The 24,976-nt window shown below is 44.5% G+C and overlaps 1 protein-coding gene across 4 annotated transcripts in view; it reads left to right on the top strand.

Moving 5' to 3' along the window:
* LOC117442915 (solute carrier family 22 member 6-like) overlaps positions 1 to 24,976 on the top strand; it is a 57,176-nt gene that overhangs the window by 13,752 nt on the left and 18,448 nt on the right. For all 4 annotated transcript variants that reach the window (XM_034078864.2, XM_034078867.2, XM_034078865.2 and 1 more), the window contains 6 exons: positions 11,317 to 11,420; positions 13,323 to 13,477; positions 14,345 to 14,513; positions 15,455 to 15,578; positions 15,982 to 16,097; positions 24,137 to 24,191. In XM_034078864.2, coding sequence (XP_033934755.1) covers positions 11,317 to 11,420; positions 13,323 to 13,477; positions 14,345 to 14,513; positions 15,455 to 15,578; positions 15,982 to 16,097; positions 24,137 to 24,191 — 723 coding nt within the window. The remainder of the gene's footprint in view (positions 1 to 11,316; positions 11,421 to 13,322; positions 13,478 to 14,344; positions 14,514 to 15,454; positions 15,579 to 15,981; positions 16,098 to 24,136; positions 24,192 to 24,976) is intronic.

Genomic DNA, 24,976 nt, shown 5'->3' with positions numbered 1-24,976 from the left:
CACTCATATTGCTCGAGGCACGGGCCGAGGAGGTGGAGTTGCAGCAATCTTTGACTCAAGTTTACTTATCGATACTAAACCAAAATTAAATTATACCTCCTTTGAAAGCCCCGTATTTAGTCTTACGCATCCGACCTGGAAAACTTTGCAGCCAATCTTATTTGTTACAGTGTATCGTGCACCAGGTCCTTATTCAGAATTCTTATCAGACTTCTCTGAGTTTTTATCAACGTTGGTTTTTAAAACAGACAAAGTAATTATCGTAGGTGACTTTAATATTCATGTTGACGATGATAAAAATAGCCTTACTGTTGCATTTAACTCTATATTAGATTATGTTGGTTTCTGTCAGAGTGTAAATAAACCAACCCACTGCTATAATCACACTCTCCACCTTGTTCTGACTTATGGTGTTGAAACTGAGCAACTATTAGTCGAACCGCATAATCCTGCTTTATCCGACCATCTCTTAGTAACTTCTGAAGTACTATTACTAGACTACAAAGCATTAGTCAAAAGCTCCTGCAGCAGAAACCTATCTGTTAGTGCTATAGCCACATGTAAGGAAGAGATTCCACCAATACTTAACTCGATAGCATGTCTGCATGTAAGGGAGGAAACTTATACAAAATGTACACCACCCCAAATTGATCATGTTGTAGATAGTGCTACAGATGCGCTGCGAATAAAATTAGACTCTGTTGCTCCTTTGAAAAAGAAGAACATAAAACAACATAGATTAGCTCCATGGCATAATGCCGAAACCCGCAAAATAAAGCAAAAGTCTAGACAACTTGAAAGGATATGGCGTTCCACTAAACTTGAAGAATCTCGTTTAATTTGGCATATTACTCTCAATGAATATAAGAAAGCACTGCGTAAAGCGAGAGCAGCTACTACTCTTCATTGATAGATGAGAATAAGAATAATGCAAGATTTCTTTTCAGCACTGTAGCCAGGCTGACAGAGAGCCACAGCTCCACTGAGCCTTCTATTCCCATAGCACTCAGTAGCAATGATTTTATGTGCTTTTTTAACCATAACATTGTTACTCTTAGAAACAAAATGAATGACCTCTTGCCTTTGACCAGTATAGTGTTATCAACAGCTCCCGGAAACGTAAGTTCTAATATTACACTAGATAGTAAACTAGAATGCTTTTCAGCCATAAACCTTGAACAATTACATTCAATGATTCTCTCTTCTAAACCATCCACGTGCATGTTAGACCCAATTCCAACTAAGCTGTTGAAGGAAGTTTTTCCATTAATTAGCACTTCTTTATTAAATATTATGAATATGTCTTTATTATCAGGCTATGTTCCACAATCATTCAAAGTAGCAGTGATAAAACCGCTTCTTAAAAAGCACAACCTCGATCCAGAGGTTTTAGCCAACTATAGACCTATTTCTAATCTTCCGTTCCTCTCAGAGATTCTTGAGAAAGCGGTCGCAAAACAGTTGTGTGATTACTTAAAAAACAATGATTTATTTGAAGATGTTCAGTCTGGCTTTAGAACACATCATAGCACAGAGACAGCTCTGGTTAAAGTCACAAATGACATTCTAATAGCCTCAGACAAGGGACTTGTCTCTATTCTTGTCTTGCTCGATCTCAGTGCTGCATTTGATACTATCGACCATGACATCCTATTGCAAAGACTAGAGCACTTAGTTGGCATACAGGGAACTGCTTTAGGCTGGTTTAGGTCCTATCTATCTGAACGCTCTCAGTTTGTACGTGTTAACGATGAATCTTCCACGCAAACCAAAGTTAGCCATGGAGTGCCACAGGGCTCAGTGCTCGGACCTATTTTGTTCACATTATATATGCTTCCGTTAGGCAATATTATAAGGAATCATTCTGTAAACTTTCATTGTTATGCGGAAGATACTCAACTATATTTATCCATCAAGCCTGATGAAATTAATCATCTAAATAAAATTCAAGACTGCCTCAAGGACTTAAAAACGTGGATGACCTTAAACCTTTTGATGTTAAACACGACCAAAACTGAAGTTATTGTACTTGGCCCGAAGAATCTACGAAACAAATGATCTAAAGATATTCTAACTATGGATGGCATTCATTTGGCCTCCAGTGAGACTGTAAGGAACCTTGGTGTTATATTTGATCAGGATTTATCCTTTAACGCCCACATAAAATCAATTTCAAGGACCGCCTACTTCCATCTACGTAACATTGCAAAAATCAGGCATATCTTGCCTCAAAATGATGCAGAGAAACTAGTCCATGCATTTGTTACTTATAGGCTGGATTATTGTAACTCTTTATTATCAGGGAGTACCAAGAAGTCAGTCAAGTCGCTTCAGCTGATTCAAAATGCTGCGGCTCGTGTACGAACCAGAGTTAGGAAAAGGGACCACATTACTCCTGTTCTGGCTGCCTTACACTGGCTCCCTATAGAACACAGGATATAATTTAAAATTCTTCTTTTCGCCTACAAAGCCCTTAATGGGCAGGCGCCATCAATCAATGTTTATTTATATAGGCCAATATCACAAATGTTACATTTGTCTCAGTGGTCTTCACAGTGTGTACAGAATATCTGTATGACAATACGACACCCTCTGTCCTTAGACCCTCTGTCCTTAGACCCTCACACCGTACAAGGAAAAACTTCCGGAGAAAACCCACAGTTTAAAGGGAAAAATGGGAGAAACCTCAGGGAGAGCCACAGAGGAGGGATCCCTCTCCCAGGACGGACAGACATGCAATAGATGCCGTGTGTAAATTGAAAAGATAATACATTTGCAACATAGGTAGTCCAGATGTTTGGAAATGCATGTGTGTATAATAGGAAGATGAATCCATGAGAATATCCATCCAGGACCTATGATCCAGGACCACAGCCACGACTCAAGATCCAGCGCTCGCGATCCAGGACACAGGACCGCAGGATCATCCATGACTCCGGATCCTAGCGTATATAGACACCAAAAAGAAAGACATTTGGGGAAGCTGGGTTAATCGGAACATGAGAGGACACAGGTACAGACAGAGAGAAGGAAGAAGTAAGATGTCCCCCGACAAACTAAGCCTATATCAGCAAAACTAGGGGCTGAATCTAATCAGCCCTAACTATAAGCTTTATCAAAAAGGAAGGTCTTAAGCGCACTCTTAAAAACGGATAGGGTGTCTGCCGCCCGAACACAAACTGGAAGCTGATTCCACAAATGTGGAGCTTGATAAGAAAAGGCTCTGGCTCCCATTGTACTTTTAGAGACTCTAGGAACAACCAACAACCCTGCATTCTTGGAACGCAATGCCCTAGTAGGACAGTAGGGTATAATGAGTTCTTTAAGGTAAGATGGCGCCTGCCCATTAAGGGCTTTGTAGGAGGTCGTCATGGTGTTTGGATTTCCACCGTTTCCGCTCTGCTGCCCGAAGGACGGTTCTATTAGCACGCAGTGCGTCATTTAGCCAGGGAGCAGGAGGGGACTGACGAGCCTGCCGAGATGTGAGAGGACAGAGAGAGTCCAGAGAGGATGAGAGAGGACAGAGAGGATGTGAGAGGACAGAGAGAGTCCAGAGAGGATGTGAGAGGACAGAGAGAGTCCAGAGAGGACAGAGAGTCCAGAGAGGAGGAGAGAGGAGAGAGGAGAGTTTCTGCAGCAGAGTTTGGAGGCAGGAGTTGGAAGGAGTCAGAGGAAGGGAGGGCTGAGAGCACCGAGGAGGCGAAGGTAGAGGGGGAGAGGGAACGGAGGTTACGGCGGACAGGTGCAGGATGAGAAGAGATTAGCTTGTTATGTTTGGAAAGGGGTAGAGAGAATGAAATGAAGAAGTGATCGGAGGTGTGGAGCGGGTTTACAGAGAGGTTAGAAGCAGAGCAGGTCCTTGAGAATATGAGATCAAGTACACTGCCAGCTTTATGAGTTGGTGGGGACGGAGACAGTGAGAAAGCAAAGGCGGTGAACAGAGATGTTAGTTCGTCTATCTTCCCCGTCTGGAGGTTGAAGTCTCTGAGAAGTACAGCGGGAGGGCCGGTTTCAGGGATGTGTGAGAGGAGAGGATCTAAGTCCTCCAAGAAGTCCCCCAAGGCGCCTGGTGGACGGGAGAGAACAACAAGGGTTCATTGTACAGGATGGGTTACAGTGACGGCATGGAGTTCAAAGGTGGAAGGAGTGAAGTCAGGTAGCTTGAAGAGGGAAAAGCTCCATGTGGGAGAGAGCAGGAGACCAGTGCCCCCTCCTCTGCCAGTGGGTCTGGGTGTATGGGAGAAGGAATATGCTGTGGAGAGAGCTGCTGGGGTGATATACTCGCTCCAGCCACGGACCCCCTTCCTGTCTTTTAGGAACAGCCAGTCTGACAGCCGGTCAACAGCATGGGCCATGAATATGAGGAAGTTCTTTATCCGGCTGACCTTGGACAGACAATTTTCTTTCCGTTTTACTGTCGGTGCGACACCCTCACAATGATCCCTGTATGTCTGAATGTACGTCTCCATGCTTTGAGGCAATGTGATTTCACGCATGGTATTCCCCCGTCCTTTCCCAGTGGACCAGTGATTTGGGGGAGAGGGCCAGTCCTTAGCCAGATTAGCTTTCAGCTTATTGTAGACAGACGCACAGGTCTTCTGGCATACAGGGGTCTCACTACCGGAGGCTTCTGATGAATGCATGACAGTCTTGACCGGGGTCTTGAGAGGGGTATTGCTGCTGGAGGCTACTGTGTTTATGTCGGAGGTACTTGAGATTGCCAGGCCCTTAAATCGTATACATTCTTCCTCTTCCTCAAGCACAGCAGCAGTGGCACTGCAGTGCTTTCTGGGTTTTAGCCTCTTGTTCAGCCTGGAGCGCAGGGTCTTCACCTCATCAACGAGGGCATCCTTCTGAGCCCTTAATGCCACATTTTCCAGCATCACCTGTCTGCCTCTTCGTCACACTCGGTATGTGGGGAGAAGGGTGGAGGGTGCACCGGGTATTCCTCCTCATTGTCTATATCCAGTGATGTAGCCATTCCAGTGATGGGATTAGTCTCTCGGAGGTCATGGAGCAACTGCAGAGCCACACTATGCTTCAGCCTTGCAAGGACCTGATGTGCCTCATCTCGGGAGACCTCAGGGTGGCCATGAGTCACATGACGGTCTCTTCCCAGCATACGAACACTCTGTGATGGGACAGGGTTTGGTCCGAACATTTATTCTGCCACTGGCCATTTTAAGAATGATGCCTCTTTCCTCCAAGTTCCGCACTGCATGTTTGTGCTTAAGGTGCTTGTTCAAAGCCAGATAGAAGAGTCTACACACCGGGCATTCGGACGACATCCTTACTAAAACAGACACAGTGAATTGTATTTAAATTATTTTCTGTTTCTCCGTTTATATGCGTTAGCGTAACCGGTGATTGCAAAATGGTCCCACCTCCGCACCAACGCGGGGCTGGTAATGGCAACATTGGGTCCGATGCATCAATTCATGGTGGACCGATCATGAGAGGGTTTGGGGTTTCCCAGAACCAGGCAGTACCCCAGCAGGAAACACGTTTTATGGTCAAAGGAGGAAAAAGTGATAGAACCGGGGTAAAGCAAAGAAAGTGTCCGACAATAGTGACTTGTGAGGCGGCCAGAGAGTCTGTCATCTCTCGGTCCTATCCTCCAGGCAATGCGGTACCAGAACTGGGTGAAATTGACCCAAATGTAAAACAAATAAGTTTCAATTCATCCATGGAAAAGGGCTGAAAATTAAAAAAAGTATCCGAAAATAGTGCATCATGAGCCCGCAAGAGTCCCCTGTCAACTCCCCTTGCATTCCTCCACAGTCAGAAAAAGTCTGAGTTAACTTTTGGGAGAACCAGAGAAGAAGGGTGACAATGGAGAAATTGTATACAAAAATAGTGTCTCATAATTCCCTGACAACTCCCCTTGCATTCCTCCAGAGACCAGTTCAAAAACTTAAAGTTTGGTAAGAACCATGCTGGGGGGTCTCCGTGCAACAATTGTATCCGAGCCAGAGCACTCATGTAGCGGATCCATTCCTCCATGATGTGAAACAGCCGTTTTTTTTCTGAGAGCTCTCAAAAACCGGGTTTCCGATTTCGTGCAGATGGAGTAGGGGAGGCTTGGGTTCCCCTCTCCATTGTAAGTTGCAACGGGGGAGTGCAAAAGTGTCCGGTGCTTTGGCCCGAAGCGCTGAAGCGTTGGCCCCTTTCTCCGTTGGCACTTCGTAGTTTTTTCGAGAATTTTTTTAAACTTCATTTTTGATTATTTTAAGATATAATTGACCGTTTTCTTTACTTTTTTCTTCTTTCCATGGGTGGGGGCGCATGGCAGGCCGCCTATGAGCTCCCAAATTCGGCCTTGGAAGAATTGTGGGCTATAGTGTTAAAACGCCTGATTAATATAGTAATGCTGGCAGCAGGTTCACTGCTGTTAGCAGGGTCTCACACTACAGGCAAAGGCAAAAGGCAAATAGGTTTTTTCACACTTCCAGGAGACAGAGCGTGAACACCACCTCTCTGTGGCCCTTCACAGAGCCCCAAAGGACGGACTAAGCAGCTCCAGCATGTCTCCCTAACATGCATACTTCCATAACCTCGCACACCGTGAGACCCCGGTCCCCCGGACTTAAGCACTCCCCCATGGACTAAACCCAGATGATCACACCCTACAGAACCTCATGCCCCTGGAAACCCTAAAAGGGGGGTGGATTCTGCGGTGCTTTACCGTCCACCCATCAGCATCCATATTCGGCCTTCTTCACGGCATCCCCCCTGTGCTGGAGGTTCACACTTTAACTGTTTTGTCATATTTCGTCTTTCCACGGGTGGGTGCGCCTGGCAAAGCTGTGTACCCAAACTCAAGCACTCTCACTCTGACTAAACACATAAGGACATCCGGGTAAGACCTTAGTGCCCCTTAGTGCCCCTGGTACTCCATGTCGTTAAATGAGCTGCACAACATCACATGGGTAAAATGAGCTCCTTATTGCCCTGCAATATCACATTTGGTGTATTTCCAAAAAGCTATGAAAATACACCTATCTCCGTCATGTCCTGTAAAATATCATTCTTTGTTTATTTCCATCATTCAGGCAAATACACATATCTTCGTCCGCTCCAGGAGCTTCAAAGTGCAGACTTCTGAGCCCCGTCATGTCCTGCAAAATATCATTCTTCTGACCGCCAAGCACCGGCACCTGGACCCGGGGAGGAGGCCCTCCGATGGCGGGTCAAATTTGCTGATAACACAGCTGACGGCTGGACACTAGCCGTAGAGGAACACCAGGGCAGGACCAGGCAGTTCCCTATTTGCAGACAAGCATATATGGTTGTTACGCATGATCAAACAGGTAGCCTGTGATGAAGTAGGGTCGACCCTATATCATGTGAAACAACCAAGCCGTGGTCCCCGAGGGAACTGGTGCCCGGAGCAAGGCCAATTGCTGAATGCCGCAGCCGACTAAGGCCGCTATGCAACAGTGGAGGATTAGAGAAACTGATGTTTGCCTGGCACTCCGCGGCGAAGTGGGGAGGTGGAACTTCCACCCCGCTGCGGAACCCGTGGTGGGACCCGTGGTGGGACCCCTGAGTCAGACGGTTCGTCTTGGAAACGCTTCATATCAGTCGGCCCGGGAGGTAGGAGACATGCAGGGTTACCCCCACGCAGCACACCCTCCCGGCCATCAGAGTCGAACCCGGAGTTCGGAGGAACCGACAGCCAGAGCACCGGCACGTGGACCGGGGGAGAAGACCCTCCGATGGCGGGTCGCGTTTTGCCATTCGATCAGTGAGGTGAGAGGAGAAGAACCCGCAGTTCGGAGGAACTTGCAATTTACCGTTTTAAATTGCAACGGGGGAGTGTAAAAGTGTTGAAGGGTTGAGCTTTTTTGAGCCCCTCCTCCGTTGGAAGGACCCCTATGAGCTCCCAAATTTGGCCTGGAACCTCCGGGAATTGTGGGCTAAGCTCCATAAACTGACAGTCACCCAGAAATGTCACTTTTATAGCCCTAAAATATATAATACAAATACATTTAAATAGTAAAAGGTACTATTGTGCTCCTAATTACCCGGAATTTGATTTATATAGCCCCATGATAGTGAATACAAATTATTTTCATGGAAAAAAGTGTTAAAATGCCTGATTTAATCACAGTGCACACCCACAGATCTCCTTGCAGTGCATGGCTCTTGCAGCCAGACTGCTCCCAGAGAACAGGCTGCTCCACAGCACTTTACAAGCCAGGAAAAGTGATTGAATCCTGGGTATACATGTTATAAATAGTCTGATACCTCCAGGGCGCATCACCACATTTTAAAAGACAGGGAAGGTGCTTGAATCCTGGGTAAACATTGTTTAATTGTTTAAGTGTTTTTAAATGTGTGAAACAGAGTTTTGTCACTTTCAAAACTCTGCCGTCATTGACTGGAGAAATTGGGTCAATGTTGTTTTGAATCTGACCGTTAATATTCCAGTAAGACGAAGTACGTACAATGACCGGAGTGATCCCATGTTAATTTGGTCCCAAAACCGGAGCATTCCCTAACCCAAAACCACATTGTCAACATAAAAATCAGACCCAAACAAAAACAGGTTAACCACCTCTTAACACAAGCATTCCCCATAATTAACAAACGCTAAATAAATAATAAATTGCATAGTTCATGACATCCTATTTAAAACACGGAAGAAGGCGCAGACTGAAAACTCATCTCTTTCGACTCCACCTCGAGGATAGAACTATTAACAGAGCACTTATATACTATCAAAGGGCTGGCTTACCTAAAGCCAGTTGAGTAGCACTTGAAATGTTTGGCTCTATGAAACCTGATGTACTTTATGATTTATGACTTTAAGTTTGTATTTTGTTGGTCGAACGCACTTATTGTAAGTCGCTCTGGATAAAAGCGTCAGCTAAATGTAATGTAATGTAATGTAATGGTGCGCCTCCGTCTTTTCTCCGAAATGTTTGGTGTGTGTGTGTGTGTGTTGTCAGTGGCGGAGTTAGTCACTCTGTGATCCGCTCCGTCACACATCGATTACAGCCTCAAGTCTTCTTGAGTATGATGAGCACACCTTTCTCTGGGTAGTTTCTTCTCTGCAGATCGTCTCAAGCTCCATCAGGTTGGACGGGGAGCGTTTTTGCACTCAAGGACATTCACAGACTTGTCCTGAAGCCACTCCTCTATTATCGTGGCTATGTGCTTAGGGTCGTTGTGTGTTGAAAGGTGGACCTTCGCCCCAGTCTGAGGTCCAGAGCGCTCTGGAGCAGGTTTTCATCAAGGATCTCCCTGTACATCGCTGCATTCATCTTTCCCTTGATCCTGACCTCCCAGTTCCTGCTGCTGAAGAACCTCCGAGTTCCTGCTGCTGAAGAACCTCCCAGTTCCTGCTGCTGAAGAACCTCCCAGTTCCTGCTGCTGAAGAACCTCCCAGTTCCTGCTGCTGAAGAACCTCCCAGTTCCTGCTGCTGAAAAACCTCCCAGTTCCTGCTGCTGAAGAACCTCCCACTTCCTGCTGCTGAAGAACCTCCCAGTTCCTGCTGCTGAAGAACCTCCCAGTTCCTGCTGCTGAAGAACCTCCCAGTTCCTGCTGCTGAAGAACCTCCCAGTTCCTGCTGCTGAAGAACCTCCAAGTTCCTGCTGCTCAAGAACCTCCCAGTTCCTGCTGCTGAAGAACCTCCCAGTTCCTGCTGCTGAAGAACCTCCCAGTTCCTGCTGCTGAAGAACCTCCCAGTTCCTGCTGCTGAAGAACCTCCCAGTTCCTGCTGCTGATGAACCTCCCAGTTCCTGCTGCTCAAGAACCTCCCAGTTCCTGCTGCTGAAGAACCTCCCAGTTCCTGCTGCTGAAGAACCTCCCAGTTGCTGCTGCTGAAGAACCTCCCACTTCCTGCTGCTGAAGAACCTCCCAGTTCCTGCTGCTGAAGAACCTCCCAGTTCCTGCTGCTGAAGAACCTCCCAGTTCCTGCTGCTGAAGAACCTCCCAGTTCCTGCTGCTGAAGAACCTTCCAGTTCCTGCTGCTGAAGAACCTCCCACAGCATGATGCTGAAGAACCTCCCACTTCCTGCTGCTGAAGAACCTCCCAGTTCCTGCTGCTGAAGAACCTCCCAGTTCCTGCTGCTGAAGAACCTCCCAGTTCCTGCTGCTGAAGAACCTCCCACAGCATGCTGCTGCCTCCACCATGCTTCACTGGAGGGATGCTGCTGGCCAGGTGATGAGCGGGGCCTTGCTCCTCGGGGGCTTTCGTGGGCCTCTTGCTGAGGAGTGGCTTCCTTCTGGCCACCCTTCATGAAAAGCATGATTGGTGGAGTGCTGCAGAGATGGTTGTCCTTCTAGAAGGTTCTCCCATCTCCACAGAGGAACACTGGAGCTCTGTCAGGGACCACCAGGTTCTTGCTCACCTCTCTGACTGAGGTCCTTCTCCCCGGTGCTCAGGTTGGTTTGGGCGGCCAGCTTTAGGAAGAGCCGTGGTGGTTTCAAACGATGGAGACCACTGTGCTCCTTGGGACCTTCAACGCTGCAGACGTCTTTCTGTACCTTCCCCAGACCTGTGCCTCGATCCTGTCTCTGAGCTCGACAGACAATTCCTTGGACCTCATGACTTGGTTTGTGCTGTGATATGCACTGTCAACTGTGGGACCTCATATAGACAGGTGTGTTCCTTTCCAAGTCATGTCCAATCAATTGCATTTACTACAGGTGGACTCCAGTCAGGTTATGGAAACATCTGGAGGATGATCAGTGGAAACGGGATGCACTAGAGCTCCATTTTCAGTGTCATAAGAAAAGGTGTGAGTACTTATGTGCCTGTGATATTGCATTTGATTATTTTCAAGACATTGGCAAAGAAATCTGCCAAAACGTTTTTCACTTTGTCATTATGGATTATTGTTTGTGGAATGTTGAGGAAAAAAATAATTTAATCCATTTTGAATCAGCTGGTCTGGGACCAGAGCTCCAGATAGAGAACCAAAGGGGAAGAGTTGGGGTTACCTAACAGCTAGCAGCTAACAGCTAACAGCTAACAGCTAACATCTAAATGCTAACAGCTAGCAGCTAACAGCTAGCAGCTGTCAATTGTCTCTCTCTTGTCTGTCTCTCTCCTGTCTGTCTCTCTCCTGTCTGTCTCTCACCTATCTGTCTCCCACCTGTCTCTCTCTCACCTGTCTGTCTCTCTCCTGTCTGTCTCTCACCTGTCTGTCTCTCTCCTGTCTGTCTCTCACCTGTCTGTCTCTCACCTGTCTGTCTCTCACCTGTCTCTCTCTCACCTGTCTGTCTCTCTCCTGTCTGTCTCTCACCTGTCTCTCTCTCTCCTGTCTGTCTCACACCTGTCTTTCTCTCACCTGTCTGTCTCTCAGTGGGACCTGGTCTGTGGTCTCCGGCCTCTCAAACAGATGATCCAGACCATCTATATGGGGGGAGTTCTGACAGGAGCCATTGTGTACGGAGGGCTGTCAGACAGGTACAAACACACACACACACACACACACACACACACACACACACACACACACACACACACACACACACACACACACACACACACACACACACACACACACACACACACACACACACACACACACACACACACACACACACACACACACACACACTGTATATATATATACACTGAACAAAGATATAAACGCAACACTTTTGTTTTTGCTCCCATTCTTCATGAGATGAACTCAAAGATCTAAAACATTTTCTATAAACACAAAATAACCATTTCTCTCAAATATTGTTCAAAAAGCTGAAACAATGTGTGACAGTGAGCACTTCTCCTTTGCCGAGAGAATCCATCCCACCTCACAGGCGTTGCATATCAAGATGCTGATTAGACAGCATGGTTATTGCACAGGTGTGCCTTAGGCTGGCCACAATAAAAGGCCACTCTGAAACGTGCAGTTTTGCTTTATTGGGGGGGTCTGGGGGGGTCCGAAAACCAGTCAGTATTTGGTGTGAGGGGTAGGGGTAGGGGTAGGGTTACGTTGGGGAAGAGCTCCGGAGGAGCCCTGCGTGGTGCACTGGCTCTCGGTAGATAGGTGTTTAAAAAACATTAAAAACCTCCGTAAACATAAACCTTATAAAAACCCTTTTAAAAGCATCATAAAAGCTCCTTGAGGACAAGACCAAATATAAATAATTAAAACATTCTCCCCAGTAATATGAATTTAAAAAGTAAAGGGAGTGTTAAAATTAACTAATAATAATAAAATAATAAAGGAAGGCACACCGGGTTAGTAAAATCGTATATAATGAACTGGATGTCACTGAAAAGCAGAAACCATTAAAATCAAGGTCGGGAAGTTTAAAAGACTCCAAAGGGTAGCCGTTTTTTATTAAAAGGGTGGCAGGGAGGTGAAGAGTTCCTCCTTGCGGGCGGTTTCCCGGCCTCCAGGTAATAAAATAATTTAAAATAAATATAAATAAACAAATAAAAGCGTCCCTCCTCATGTGGCTTTGATAATTTTCAGATAAAAACATACACATAAATACATTTAAAATTATAAAACATGTAAGAAGTAATAAAAACATAAATATGAACACCATTAAATAAATAAGATAGTGCTGAAAACATGCGATAAAAATGTAGCACACCAATAAAAAAAGTCCAGATGAGGAGGATCTATAAATAATTAATAAATAAATAAATATAAGTGCTAAAATATGTGGAGGGCGGATTACAGCAGGCTGACACCCCCGCAGAGAAGGGAACCCAAATCACCCACCTGCAGGGGAGAGACCCGGGGGGAGAGGAGATCACACAGGTTAAAACATGTTAAGTGGTGGGAGGCGGACCCATCAATAGTAGGGTTAGGGTTAGGGTAATGTTGTGAATCGAGTGGCCTGTGTTCGTCGTCCATTACTAACGCCTGCCCATACCATAACCCCACCACCACCATGGGCCACTCGATTCACAACATTACCCTACCCCTAACCCTAACCCTACCCCTACCCCTACCCCTACCCCTCACACCAGATACTGACTGGTTTTCGGACCCCCCCAGACCCCCCAATAAAGCAAAACTGCACGTTTCAGAGTGGCCTTTTATTGTGGCCAGCCTAAGGCACACCTGTGCAATAACCATGCTGTCTAATCGGCATCTTGATATGCCACACCTGGGAGGTGGGATGGATTATCTCGGCAAAGGAGAAGTGCTCACTAGCACAGATTGTTTCAGCTTTTTGAACAATATTTGAGAGAAATTGTTATTTTGTGTTTATAGAAAATGTTTTAGATCTTTGAGTTCATCTCATGAAACATGGGAGCAAAAACAAAAGTGTTGCGTTTATATTTTTGTTCAGTGTATATGCACACACGAGCTGTGAGCAGCAGCCAATCAGAATGTGTCCTCAGGTATGGGAGGCGGTCTGTGCTGATCTGGTCCTACCTGCAGCTGGGGGTCCTGGGGTGCAGCTCGGCTTTCCTTCCCTCGTACTCCACCTACTGCGCCGTCAGGTTCCTGAGCGGCATGGCTGTCTCTGGAGTCATTCTGAACGGAGTCTCTCTGAGTACTGTCTGTCTGTCTGTCTGTCTGTCTGTCTCTCTGTCTGTCTGTCTGTCTGTCTGTCTGTCTGTCTGTCTGTCTGTCTGTCTGTCTCTCTGTCTGTATCTCTCTCTGTCTGTCTCTCTGTCTGTCTGTCTGTCTGTCTGTCTGTCTGTCTGTCTGTCTGTCTGTCTGTCTGTCTGTCTGTCTGTCTGTCTGTCTCTCTGTCTGTCTGTCTGTCTGTCTGTCTGTCTGTCTGTCTGTCTCTCTGTCTGTCTGTCTGTCTGTCTGTCTCTCTGTCTGTCTGTCTGTCTGCTACCTGTCTCTCTGTCTGTCTCTCTGTCTGTCTGTCTGTCTGTCTGTCTGTCTGTCTGTCTGTCTGTCTGTCTGTCTGTCTGTCTGTCTGCTACCTGTCTCTCTGTCTGTCTCTCTGTCTGTCTGTCTGTCTGCTACATGTCTGTCTGTCTGTCTCTCTGTCTGTCTGTCTGTCTGTCTGTCTGCTACCTGTCTGTCTGTCTGTCTGTCTGTCTGTCTGTCTGTTTGTCTCTAACCACCTGTCTCTCTAACTACCTGTCTCTCTCTAACCACCTGTCTGTCTCTCTAACCACCTGTCTCTCTCTAACCACCTGTCTCTCTAACCACCTGTCTGTCTCTCTAACTACCTGTCTCTCTAACCACCTGTCTGTCTCTAACTACCTGTCTCTCTAACCACCTGTCTGTCTCTAATTACCTGTCTCTCTAACCACCTGTTTGTCTCTCTAACTACCTGTCTCTCTAACTACCTGTCTCTCTAACTACCTGTCTCTCTAACTACCTGTTTCTCTAACTACCTGTCTCTCTAACTACCTGTTTCTCTAACTACCTGTCTCTCTAACTACCTGTCTGTCTGCAGAGGTGGAGTGGATCCCCACCAAACAGAGGACTCTGGTTGGAACTCTCACTTCCTTCTTCTTCACCTTTGGTCAGATGATCCTGGCGGGGCTTGCCTATTGGCTGAGAGACTGGAGGAAACTTCAGCTGGTGGTGTGTCTGCCCCAGTTCCTGTTCTTCTCCTACTCCTGGTCAGTGCCTTTCAAAATAAAAGCCTCTGCCCCAGTTCCTGTTCTTCACCTATGCCTGGTCAGTGCCTATCACAATAAAAGCCTCTGCCCCAGTTCCTGTTCTTCTCCTAAGCCTGGTTAGTGCCTTTCAAAATAAAAGCCTCTGCCCCAGTTCCTGTTCTTCTCCTACACCTGGTCAGTGCCTTTCAAAATAATAGCCTCTGCCCCAGTTCCTGTTCTTCTCCTAAGCCTGGTTAGTGCCTTTCAAAATAAAAGCCTCTGCCCCAGTTCCTGTTCTTCTCCTACACCTGGTCAGTGCCTTTCAAAATAAAAGCCTCTGCCCCAGTTCCAGTTTTTCTCTTACTCCTGGTCAGTGCCTTTCAAAATAAAAGCCTCTGCCCCAGTTCCTGTTCTTCTTCTACAGCTGACCAGTGCCTATCACAATAAAAGCCTCTGCCCCAGTTCCCGTTCTTCTCCTAAGCCTGGTTAGTGCCTTTCAAAATAAAAGCCTCTGCCCCAGTTCCTGTTCTTCTCCTACACCTGGTCAGTGCCTTTCAAAATAATAGCCTCTGCCCCAGTTCCTGTTCTTCTCCTAAGCCTGGTTAGTGCCTTTCAAAATAAAAGCCTCTGCCCCAGTTCCTGTTCTTCTCCTACACCTGGTCAGTGCCTTTCAAAATAAAAGCCTCTGCCCCAGTTCCAGTTTTTCTCTTACTCCTGGTCAGTGCCTTTCAAAATAAAAGCCTCTTCCCCAGTTCCTGTTCTTCTTCTACAGCTGACCAGTGCCTATCACAATAAAAGCCTCTGCCCCAGTTCCTGTTCTTCTCCTAAGCCTGGTTAGTGCCTTTCAAAATAAAAGCATCAGGTGGTTCTGCTCTCTGATTGTTTAGGTGGTTCTGCTCTCTTATTGGTCAGGTGGTTCTGCTCTCTGATTGGTCAGGTACCTCTGCTCTCTGATTGGTCAGGTGGTTCTCGGAGTCGGCCCGCTGGTTGGTTCTGAATCGTCGTTCTGAAGACGCTCTGAAGTCTCTGCACCGAGTCGCTCGAGTCAACGGGAAGAAAGACATCGAGGACACGTTAACGCTGGAGGTAAGCTGTCAACTGTCTGTCATACACTTAGAGATGTCTGCTGTCCAATGAGAAGATGAGCTCGGCACCGTGTGACCTGTGATGTCCAATGAGATGCTGAGCTCAGCACCGTGTGACCTGTGATGTCCAATGAGACGCTGAGCTCAGCACCGTGTGACCTGTGATGTCCAATGAGACGCAGCACCGTGTGACCTGTGATGTCCAATGAGAAGCTGAGCTCAGCACCGTGTGAGCCGTGATGTCCAATGAGACGCTGAGCTCGGTACCGTGTGACCTGTGATGTCCAATGAGATGCTGAGCTCGGCACCGTGTGACCTGTGATGTCCAATGAGACGCTGAGCTCGGCACCGTGTGACCTGTGATGTCCAATGAGACGCTGAGCTCAGCACCGTGTGACCCGCAGGTGCTGCACTCCCACATGAAGAAGGAGATAGACTCGAGCCGCTCGACCTTCACGGCGTACGACCTTCTGAGGACGAGACAAATGAGACGCATCTCCATCTGCCTGCTGGTCGTCTGGTGGGCGTTCAATAAACCTTTATTAACATAAATCATTAACACATCCACATCTTCATTAACACACACACACACCCTCATTAACACACACACGCCCCCATTAACACACACACACCCTCATTAACACACACACCTGCATTAACACACACACACCTTCATTAACACACACACACCTTCATTAACACACACATACCTTCATTAACCAACACACTCTCACTCCCTAAGCGTCCAATAGCGACGTTTGGTCAGTGTCCGTGGCGTCCAGTTGTGACGCTCCTCGGCTCCTTCAGCGTCATAAAGGGACGCAAAGAGCTTTCAACTGATTGCAACGTATTCCCATCTGCGGCGGGATTTGACGCTCATGGAAGCACGGCATCCGTTTGTGTCGGCTGCCCTTAAAGGTAATGTGAGCGTCCATTCCCAGGAGTAAAGGATGGCAGAAGACACTACACTACCCAGAATCCCCAGCTACAGATGTAGCGCTTCGTTTCAGACGCCTACCCGGGCGGGTCCGTGATCGGCACGGGGTGGGCCCCTGCTGAAAAGGAAAAACCCCCCGCAGGACTTGAAACGCCCGCTTGATAAATACATTTAATTATAATGAAACCAGCAGCAATGGATCATGGATCCACCAGGGGGAGCCGTGAAAAGCTGCCACACTGGAACTCATGTGAAATAAACAGCTGATCTACAGGGATCTGATATAGCGGATATTTGTTAAGATCCATATATGTCACAGATAGGATCACATTCTGTGCTTAAGTAAGAGACATGTCATCATTTACTAAACATCACCATGTTTTTATTTAACAAAATAATGTTTAATTCACGTTGGCGTAAGTACAAAACCATCGCTATGTTTTTAGATCAGGAAATGCATCCAGGGTCAAACAAACGATGTTCGATCGTGATCCTCGCGATCATTTAATGTATCATATGTTCGCGAGTTGAAATGAATGCACTCAATTTAATCCACGTGAGTTTACAACAACGACAATAATCGCTTTGTTTTTATATCACATCCGACGCAGCAGCTCTCTACCGATCATCCTAATCCCACGGGCAAACAATAATATGTACAGTGTTCATAGTTTACTGTATTATTAGTGTCTAATATTACTGCTATAATAATCACACTGAGTTGTTGAAATCAGACCGTCGTTTTTTTTAAATGCTCTGAATGAAACGGCAGCTCTCAGGTGATCAGCTGTGTGTTTACACAATAAAATATGCATAGTAATTTAATACCTTCCAACACACATTGTAAGAACAGTTCTGTTTCATATGAGTGTTGAGAGCCGTATCCACAAATCTACTAATTTTGCCCTCAGTGCACCAGATTGATGCATTTAACTTCAATTTAAATAAAAACATCTTCTGTTGTAACAACAATAACATTATAAATAGTAACATAGCATGGTATTGCACATTTACTGTAGCTTTGAGTGTTACTGGCCTGAGATTTTTTTATTACATGAATGAAGGTGACTGAGGCTTTTTAATATAGACTTTTCAGTGTCCCACATTTTGCACAGAACTGTCCCACATTAGGAAAACAGATTGTCTGAGACAACTTGGCACTAAGAGTACTAATATGTCTACCATTTCTTGTATGAGTTTAATATCTGCATGTTCTCGTTTGGTTTGATTAGGACACATCCTGGGGATTTCAGAATGTTACTGGATTTTGATTTATTGTATCGGCTTCATGTCGCAATATATTACCGAAGTCTGAAATGCAAAAATGTTCCACATTAGGGCAATTCACCCTGCATTTAATCATTTTGTTTATTTTTAACGAAATAAATGTGGTTTAATCCATCATGAAATTAATGTAGGCTATTTACTTAGTACATATCTGACATTAACGATTAACACACTGTTCATACTGCTCACAGGCTGATATCTAGTGTATTCATACCCCACTGTTTATTCATCATTCAATTCATTATATATTTTATTCTGTAGATTGTGAACATTACTTTTCACTTTACTGCTTGTTGCACCTGGTTAGAAGCTAAACTGCATTTCGTTGTCTCAGTACCTGTAATCTGTGCAATAACAATAAAGTTGAATCTAATCTTGAGCAGGAACTAATGTAGGCTATTTACTTAGTAGGCCTACATATCTGACATGAACGATTAAACACGTTTGTGCATTCTTTATGAATGCAAACCGAGTCATTTCGTTTATTTTTAACGAAATAAATGTGATTTAATCCACATAATTTACTGTGTTAATTGTTTACTTAGTATTGTTTAACTTGAATGTTCTTCACTTTTTAAATGCCTCTGTGATGTGCTGCTACCCATTTCCCCTCGGGGACTAATAAACGAATACTATGACATTAACGATTAAACACATTTGTGCATTCTTTATGAATGCAAACCGAGTCAAGCCGACTCTAATAAACGAATACTATATATTGAACGTCTATTGAATGGCCTTTGTATGTATACAGTACAGTATAGCCCAACCATTTACACCTTCCTTTTTTCCCGTCAAGAGTTTGAATTGGAGAAAGGTAATCGATGGTGCTTTTATAGCCTATTGCATAATAACTGTGTGATTTATATTGCTTTTCAAATGCATATGGCCACCCATTTACACGGCTCTTCCCGTCAAGAATATGAATAGAACTTAGTTAGATCACTTTACATTTCTGCGAATGAATTTTTAATCACACACGTCTCCCCATCCCGAAAATAAAAAGAGGAAACAATTTTCAAGTTCAGTTTTCACCATTTTATTTAAAATAACTGACAGTAACAGACACATGCTGTAGGCCTATCTGCTGCGGAAACCAGGACGAGCGATTTCGGGATCTGTTTTTCTGGGGTTCCTCAGTCTCTCGTTTACCCGGCTCCTGATCTTATGCCACTGGTCAATGTTCAGATTTGGGAACCGATTGGAAACATAAGACTCAATCTGTTGCTTCACATTGAGGGGAAGAGGCATTTTCCCATTGGTCCCAGTCCAGTTGGTTATTTTCACCATTCTCCCATATGTTACAAATGGCGTTATGGCCATGAACATATTAGCAGCATAGATCTCAGGGCGATGCTGTCCCTTAAAAAAGCTGTCCTGGTAAAAACTTTCCTCTCGTTCTGAGGAAACAGCCCTGGTGGGTTCATCAGGAGTGACCGCCGATACTGAGACAACGAAATGCAGTTTAGCTTCTAACCAGGAGCAACAAGCAGTAAAGTGAAAAGTAATGTTCACAATCTACAGAATAAAATATATAATTAATTGAATGATGAATAAACAGTGAGGGGTATGAATACACTAGATATCAGCCTGTGAGCAGTATGAACAGTGTGTATGAATATGCTAAGATATATAAACGGTAGGACCATACCGTTCTCCAGCCCCAACCCCCCCATGTTTCATATGTATGTTGGGGACCCTTTGTTTAAAACTAATTGGCCATCGGAATGTGTGGAGTCACATTCCACAGCTCTCCCCCCTCCTGTGATCCCCCGCACACAGAGAGAGAGGGAGATCGCTCTTCTGGAGTGAAGAGAGCTGAAATATTGATATTGCAAGTTAGAAACGTAAAATGCATTTTGACAGACACTTGGGGGAAATATGCTGCATTTTGAATGTCCGATAGTCCACCATTAACACCTTAGTCCGTCTCGTCACATCAACGAAAACTAAATATACATGACATACTTTGATTTAGTAGATTTCGCATGAGAGCAAAAGGAGAATATCCGTGTGTAAGAGTGAAAATGTATGTATGTAAAATGAGAATATATGTGTGTAAGAGTGAAAATATGCTGCATTTTGAATGTCCGATTTTCCACCGGAAATATCAAACATTTAATAAAAGTGAAAAACAATGAACAAGACTTAACGTATTCATCATAATTAATTATATTTATTTCGTTTGGATGTAGGTGATCTTCTACTATATGAACATTTTGGACCCAAAATCACAACATATATGTAAAAACAGATTTTGAAAATGATTTTATTTTTCACAACACAAACATACACAACGAAACCATTTAAAAGCTGGAAATATATACATGGGATGTGACTATGATAATGTGAAAGTTTGATTGAGGTAGCATGGGATTTCATTCTGATAAGGCAAAAGTGTTATTATAAATATAATACAAATATATATATATATACACATTATGTACAAAAATCTGTTTTTTCTGTCTTTATCTGTGCCACGCTTCAAAGCGGTTTCTGTCAACTACGACACAGAGGGCAACATCACAGATTCCTCCTCCTCCATGTCAAAAAACAAGCTTAAAGCTTGACTCAAGTTCAGAGTTCTCTTCATCATAGTTGAGTCTTCAAAACTCTAAATATATCTAACTATATCTACATTTTCAATGTTTGTTTGTCACTTTACTTCAATCGCAGTCTCCCGCAGCCTCTCTTCGTCTCCCGCAGCCTGTCTTCGTATATCTTCGTCTCTCTCCATTTCCCGCCGTCTCTCTTCGGTTCCCGCCGTTCCTCTTCGTCTCTTTTCGTCTCGTTTCGTATCACTCCGTTTACCTGATTACCTCACCCCTTCCTGGTAAATACATCCTGTTGAGCAGAATCTACAGTTTCCAGTATTTTCGGTTTCGTAAAATGATAAAATACGGCGAAAATATTAAAATATGTGCTTCCATTATTCATACTTCTGAAATATATCTGTATTAACTTTATATCATCGTATGTCCGTGTTTATTGGGTATTTTTGCATGAAACAAAGACTGGCATATAGTTTCGAGTCAGTACTTTCGACAGAAATACACATATACATCCTGTTGAGCAGGATCTACAGTTTCCAGTATTTTCCGTTTCGTAAAATGATCAAATATGGCGAAGATATTCAAATATGTGCTTCCATATTTCATACTTTTGAAATGTATTAACTTTATATCACCGTATCTCCGTGTTTACTGGGTCTTTTTGCATGAATCAAAGACTGGGATATACAGTAGTTTCAAGCCAGCACTTTCGACAGAAACACACGGCAATGTTGTCCGGACTGTTGTTTTTATGCGGCACCGGCTTGAACAGGTCATGTGATCTGATCACCCCGGCGTGACGGTCGACTCCAAAGGGTTAATATTAAATACATATAAGTATTTTTACAACTTGTATTTAGAAATACTCTGTTGTAATTATTGATGCATACATGTGTTCATCCATTTAATGTGGCATCTGCTATAATGGGGTTAATGTATGATATTACTTAATAATACAATACATTATAATATATGATATGATAATTACATTTTAGTTTTATTCATTTCTTATTTCATAGTTTCTCATTATTATTATTATTTTTTATCGCTCATCTTATTTTTGATTTTATTAATCTGTGTGAATCTGTGCTGTCCTGTTTTTCACTCTCACCCTGTTGCTGTTTGAACTACTGAATTTCCCCACGGGATTAATAAAGGTCCATCTTATCTTATCTTAATGTATAAGTTGATTTACTTCAATCTACTGTACAATATTACAGGAAATATACTGCATAAAGCAAACTATATACTTTATTTGATCTAAAATATTGATGTTTCTACAACACCCATTGTGTATTTTGTGAATGAAGCGCCATCTCATGGTTAAATCCTGTAATTGAACAAATGGGGAAATTGGGCAACACCCTCTAGCAATTTGGCAACACCCCCAGCCACTGGCATCCGCTGGGCTTTTGACTGGGACACACCCTTTTGAGTCTGATCTGGAGTGCTACATCTGTATCGTTTGGACTACACCATGTGCTCTGTTTGACAAACCCCGTGATAGTCCTCAAGCTCTGTGATTGGAGAGTGTGCTCCGAGGGTTAAGCCGCTTCTCGAACATCACTTGAAATGGGATGGAACCATGGCAGACTGTCCAAAACTGGATTTGAACGGGTCCACCGCGTCCCCCCTCCCCCACCCCGTCCCCAGAACTACACATGCTGGCTATTCTGTTTCGCAACATGTTCTCTATGGCACGTCTCTACTGGGAGTTGTAGTTTTAAAAGACGTTTTCGTATTTCCCATAATAAGAAGTTGTCAGTATTAAACTGTGTGCATCCCTGGAGGTTTAGGGGACAGGAAACACTCACATTTAAAACATATAATTAATAAATGGGTGAACATTGCTGGTGCCCATAATGGGCAGTATTAATATATATACCCACATGCCAGCTAAGGTCAGAAGAGCTTTATTTAACAGCTGGTCTTATGTGTGTGACCCCTGTGATAACATTACATTACATTCCATTAATTGATAAGCCTGAAACATGCACTTGTCAAGGTTCAGAGGCACATTGTGCAAATATGGCAGTAGCCATCGATCAGCTTAAGATAAGATATACTTTATTGATCCCAAGTTGGAACATTTGCGTTACATCAGCATGTGTAACAGTTAAATATGCAGTGGTGTTTATTTGAAAATCATTTAGTATAATCACACAAATTCTGTGTTTTATATTCAACAATTCTGTGTTCTTTATTTATTGATTGTTCAATACCTGACAAGGCCGGAGATGAAATATCTACATACATCTTATAAGAGCATAATACATTATGTATAATATCAGTTAAAATAAGTGCTTCAACATAGCTAACATTGCTGGAGGTATGCACACATACTGATAGATGTCTTGTAATGCACTATTGAGGAGCCTGCAACCCAAGTTTTTCATTCAGTGCAGAACTACACCACAGTTGTGTAGGCCTACACCATTAAACAGTTACACAACATAACAGAAATAATATCGATAGCAGCGTCCCTAGCAACCACCTTGGTAACAATGAAAACGTCGCGATTTCCTGAGGTAATTTTCATAATAACTAGCAAACTAAAAATCACGTGCATCCACTGCACACATAATCTGAAATAACAACTAATATTTCTCGCATCAAATGACATCAAAACGCATTTTACTTTAAAATAGGCATTTTCCACGAGAATAAAACGAAGTTCGGCCATGTTTTCTTTTTCTGCAGGGAGAAATGTGAAGATCACGTGACATAGACGCCAGCCATCGGAATGAATGGTGAAAAAAACGGGGTTTGTCAAACAGAGCACATGGTGTAGGCCAAACGATAGCTGGGTATTCTGGGTAGTGTAGTGTCTTCTGCCATCCTTTACTCAGAAAACATATTTCGAAGGGGAAAAATACAAAAGCATTGCACACAATTTAAACCAATCAATGTTGTGTAACTAACAAGGATACTCTGGTGTTAGTCGATGAGTAGTGCAGATATCACTGTGACATCAATCGACAGTAAGAGGAGTACTTACTTCCGGGTGTACAATTCTCTGTTATCCAATGGGAATGGACGCTCACATTGCCTTTAAGGGCAGCCGGCATAAACGAATGCCGTGCTTCCATGAGCGTCAAATCCCGCCGCAGATGGGAATACATTGCAATCAGTTGAAAGCTATTTGCGTCCCTTTATGACGCTGAAGGAGCCTAGGAGCGTCACAACTGGACGCCACGGACACTGACCAAACGTCGCTATTGGACGCTTAGGGAGTGAGAGTGTGTTGCATTAACACATACACACCCTCATTAACACACACACACACCCTCTTTAATACATACACACCTGTAACACATACACACCTTCATTAACACATACACACCTGTAACACACACACCTGTAACACACACACCTGTAACACACACACACACACACACACACACACACACACACACACACACACACACACACACACACACACACACACACACACACATACACACACACACACACACACACACACACACACACACACACACACACACACCTGTAACACACTTCATTGTTCTGCTACCAGCTGACAGAGTAGAGAAACAATATGAAGCTTATGTTTTTCAAACTGAAAACCCAGATACACATGTCAGATAGCAGCAGTGTGTTTACATAGATTATATTTCTACATGATATATTTCTACATGATATATTTCTACATGATATATTTCACATGATGTATTTCACATGATGTATTTCACATGATGTATTTATAGCTATATATCCATGTACATATAGTTATGCCCGTCTGACAGTGATGTCATCCTGCAGGTTTGCCACCAGCTTTGCGTATTATGGTCTGGCGATGGACCTGCAGAAGTTTGGGGTGAGTCACATGATTAGCACTGATGCTACATGTAAGCTAACAGCAGCTAAGCTAACACTTCCTGTTGCTCTCTGAATGTTTTCACTAACAGAGACATACGATCAACTGACATCAGAAAGAACAAACATGCCTCCTCCTGTCTCACCTGTTCCTGTCCAACCTGTCTCCATCCCACCTGTCTCGCCTGCCTCCATCACACCTGTCCAACCTGTCTCCATCCCACCTGTCTCACCTGTTCCTGTCTCACCTGTCTTCCTGTCTCACCTGTCTCTGTACCACCTGTTCCTGTCCCACCTGTCTCACCTGCCTCCATCACACCTGTCTCACCTGTCTCCATCCCATCTGTCTCACATGCCTCCATCACACCTGTCCAACCTGTCTCCATCCCACCTGTCTCACCTGTCTTCCTGTCTCACCTGTCTCTGTACCACCTGTTCCTGTCCCACCTGTCTCACCTGCCTCCATCACACCTGTCTCACCTGTCTCCATCCCATCTGTCTCACATGCCTCCATCAAACCTGTCCAACCTGTCTCCATCCCACCTGTCTCACCTGTCTCCATCGCACCTGTCTCACCTGTCTCCATCCCACCTGTCTCATCTGTTCCTGTCTCACCTGTCCTCCTGTCTAACCTGTCTCTGTACCACCTGTTGCTGTTCCACCTGTCTCCATCCCACCTGTCTCACCTGTTCCTGTTTCATCTGTCCTCCTGTCTCACCTGTCTCTGTACCACCTGTTCCTGTCCCACCTGCCTCCATCCCACCTGTCTCCATCGCACCTGTCCTA

The sequence above is a fragment of the Pseudochaenichthys georgianus genome, unplaced genomic scaffold, assembly GCF_902827115.2.
Source record: "Pseudochaenichthys georgianus unplaced genomic scaffold, fPseGeo1.2 scaffold_503_arrow_ctg1, whole genome shotgun sequence".
Classification (NCBI taxonomy): domain Eukaryota; kingdom Metazoa; phylum Chordata; class Actinopteri; order Perciformes; family Channichthyidae; genus Pseudochaenichthys; species Pseudochaenichthys georgianus.
The sequence above is the reverse complement of the archived record's forward strand: the minus strand, read 5'-3'. Positions and strand labels throughout refer to the sequence as shown.